The 3,617-nt window shown below is 44.8% G+C and overlaps 1 protein-coding gene across 1 annotated transcript; it reads right to left on the reverse strand.

Moving 5' to 3' along the window:
- On the reverse strand, positions 1-2,397 carry LOC122034458 (BTB/POZ domain-containing protein At3g50780-like). The gene is made up of 4 exons (XM_042593719.1): positions 2,302-2,397; positions 2,073-2,169; positions 1,202-1,808; positions 1-1,125 (listed from the first exon to the last, which is right to left on the reverse strand). Exons 3-4 carry the CDS (start codon positions 1,796-1,798, stop codon positions 175-177), a joined length of 1,548 nt encoding a protein of 515 aa, XP_042449653.1. The 5' UTR covers positions 1,799-1,808; positions 2,073-2,169; positions 2,302-2,397; the 3' UTR covers positions 1-174.
- Positions 2,398-3,617: the final 1,220 nt, after the last annotated feature.

Consider the following 3,617-nt stretch of genomic DNA (forward strand, 5'->3'; position numbering starts at 1 on the left):
TTGAAATTTGAAACTTTGTTATAGATAGTTAAGATCACTAGAAGATGAACTAGCAGCCACCTTCCTTTCCTCTAAGTGAAGACAGACAGTCTTAGTAGTTCAATTTCTTCTCGGTGTTAACCTACAGATCACAAAAGGGTATAAATGAGCTAGTTTTGCACCCTAAATTGCAAGTCAAGTAGCCCTATCTGCAGAATGCAGCATGCTCCCATGGCGATCGACGTAAGGCCTTATGAAAGTCCTCCTCCACCACACCTCAAACGCCCTCTGCAGATTGGGGCAGCTGTCACCCGACTTCAAGAAGGTCCCCACCCAAGAGAGCAGGATGCTCTTCTGCTCCTCCAGCGGCAGCGTCAGAATCGTCCTCCCGATCCCTTCTTCCACCACCTCGCGATCGAACCCCCTGCGGCCGTGCTGCAGCCAGCCGTAGTCATCAATGAGCGGCTGCAGCCAGACGTGCAGCAGCCGCTTGCGCGTCTCCTTGGAAGGAAGCATCTCCCCTTTGCCGATGCCGACGAAGAGCCTCGAGGTGATGCAGCTCACCAGGTGCCGAGATGCGATGGGCACCCTCGAGTGCAGCTCCGCTAGCTCGTTCTGGCTCGCCCACAAGCAGGCGAACTCGTCGGAGGCGTGCCGGTCGACCAAGATCTCCACCAGCCATAGTAGATTGTCCGCCGCCAGACTGATCCGACACACCACCGGCTCTCTGTTCTCCAGAGACAGGTCCGCGAAAGCGAGCTCCGATGCGTGTCGGAAGAGATCCAGCAACGACTCTAAGCAGCGCCGGCACGAGGCGTACAAACTCTCAACGCTGATATCGGCGGATCCATTCGCCATGAGGAGGTTCTCCTTGAGAAGCTTGAGAACCAACGACTTCATTTCGCGACGGCCCCTGTCTTCGCTGCTCTCCAGGACCAACTCCATTATTTCAGAGAGCGTGTCATTGGGTGGGTGACAGAAACCGGAGGCCACTCGGTTAAGTATGGGACTGATTCCATACCCATCATCCTGTAAATGTCTGATCGCGGACACGACTTTTTCCTCTTCTTCTCCTTCCCAAGGCACGGCTTCAAGGTGATCCAGACATGACTTGATGCATGCATGGAAGCCGAGCGTTTCAGCAATCTGCAATTGTAAATTAAATTAACTCTTCTCAAAGCAAATGCCATGATTGATAAATAAACAAATAAATATAGCAAACCTTCAAAATCCGGAGAACTCGTGGAACACTCTGCTTGATCAATCTGTGCTTCGCATCTTTAGTGTACATCAACCCAACAGTCTCGACGTAAATCTCCACATCGTCACATTCGAGAATTTCGATTTGAGGCAGTGGAGACTGCTCGGAGAGCTTATCCGCGAAGAACTTGCTGTGCTCTGCGAGAACGTTTCTGTGGACGCTCATCCTCACGGAAGTGCCGCACTTGGCGTGCAACATAATTTTGAGGTCGCTGGTCTCCATCTGACCAAACCCAACAGATATCTTTCTCGGGACCTCGGCCTTTTGCTTCGGTGGCCTCTCAGTGCCCTTTGATGAAATTGGGGTGGCGATGGCGGAGCTGAGACATCTCTGGTCCTCAGCAATGAGTCTGGACCTCAGTGAAGTGGAAGACTGTCGTTTGTCCACCGGAGGGAGCTGTGATCTCTGCTTGCTGTCTTGAAGATCTTGGTTCTTGAGTGTTCTCTGGATTGCTGCAGGCGAAGGGCAGCACCAGAACCCTTCCGGGCTGACTGCGATTGGAACGCTCCTGATCCTTGCTCGGCCTTGTTCGAGCCTTCTCAGTGTGAAATTTTCCATCTAGCAATGCCTGGTTAATTGCAAGAAAACCTTATTTCAACGCAAACAAACAAGAAATTGTGTTTGTAAACCTGCATAATCAACAAAATCTACTTCTTGAGCATTAGTCAAATGAGATGATAAAATGAATTATCAACTCATTCTCCTCCACTTCTCGTACAAACAGAGATTCATGTTTGGGAGACTAAAATCACTTTCTTAGTAGCAAAAATGAAACATTCAGAGAAAAATTTCCAAGAATATGTCAAAACACAGCACCAGAAGTTCAACTTACCTCTTCTAGTCGCTTTGCTCCTCCTTTCCTCCACTTATCTTCTTCCTCTGTCTGGGCATGTAATGATGGTGAAGCGAGGCAATGCCGAGCATGGAGACTACAGATGGATGGAGTTGCAGATGTCAATAAAAGCAATTTCTCTAACAATTCCCATCAAATTTTATGCTGTAGAAAAGATGGTAGCTTTAGCTTTTTATAAATGAGTGTCCCCCTGTTGTTCCCTGCGTACCATCGTATTTCTCTCAGGCATGGCAAACTCCCTTGTAGCATGCTTAAATACCTATTCTCACACACACTGAATCCTCCATTTCTCAAGTTTGAATCAGTTCTAGTTAATTTGAACTACTTGTGAGGCTCAAATTACAAAGTGGAGGAAAAAAAAAGAATATTTGATGGAGGTTTTGTTTATAAAACAACATTGCTGGAAAGGTACTTACTATGCACAAATATCCAACTCTCAAGTCCCAACAAGAACACAGAGACAAATTTTGGATTAAGTAATCATTAATCTTTGCTCTAGTAGGTTTCAAAATTATGCAAGATTGGATTTTAGTCAAGTGTAGGCTAGTGCATGAGCAGATTGCACATGATTATGTGATATTAGAATTTAGAAATGAAGATGCTTTCCCTAAAATATAATTCTTCCTTCTCTAAAACACTGCCAACTTTGATAAAAAGGAACGATCTGCTTGCCTGATGAATTAAATAGTCCTTACTTACAATTGGTTTAATTTCTCACATGCAAGTATGTTTGGATTTTGTTCCTGATCTCTACTCCCTGGCTTTATTTAATATTGACTGCATGTGTTTGCTAAAGCCATTAATTAGACCATTCATTTAACTTGCAAGTTGGTGTATTCATATTAATGCTAGGTTTAATCTAAAGGTAATCAACAATTAAAAATAGGGCAAGTATCTAAGCTTGACAGCAGATGAGAACATGTTTTAAGAACTCTGATGATCAAAACTGCTGGCTTTATATATAATTGTCTATCTGATGGAACCTGAGGGCTCAGGTGGTGCGGTGTAACCACAAGCACTCAATCCAGTCTGGAATCTTTCAATAAATGTCTGATGAGCAAGAAGCTGACGTGACTGTAAAAGCCGAAGAAAAAGAAGAGGGTAAAACCAGAGTGTTGGAGATTGGTACCACTGCACTACCACAAATGGTGCTTTCTCTTTTGACTTTTTTTGTTTCTGCTTTACTTTGGCCTCTTTCTGCCATGCTTGAAACAGAATCCTCTTGCAGTGGGAGATCTCAAACTATATTCGTTCTGTATGAAAGAAAATTACAGAGCTAATTGATTGAAAGAAATTTTGTCTGTGATAGGAACAGGTGAGTGAGGATGCATCATACATGCATGCATTTTTTGTGGTGGGAGTTGAGTTCGAACTAACGTTCGACCATTCAAAAGCGTGCAGCGAGACAAAGCATTAAGATTTGATTGAACAAGGAGGGTAGCGTTCTGTTGTACACGGAATTTAATTAAAGATGTAGAGACAACGGAGCAAGAGGACATAGATGGCCGTGCGTATGTGTATCCG

Source organism: Zingiber officinale, chromosome 11B (assembly GCF_018446385.1).
Source record: "Zingiber officinale cultivar Zhangliang chromosome 11B, Zo_v1.1, whole genome shotgun sequence".
NCBI classification, from domain to species: domain Eukaryota; kingdom Viridiplantae; phylum Streptophyta; class Magnoliopsida; order Zingiberales; family Zingiberaceae; genus Zingiber; species Zingiber officinale.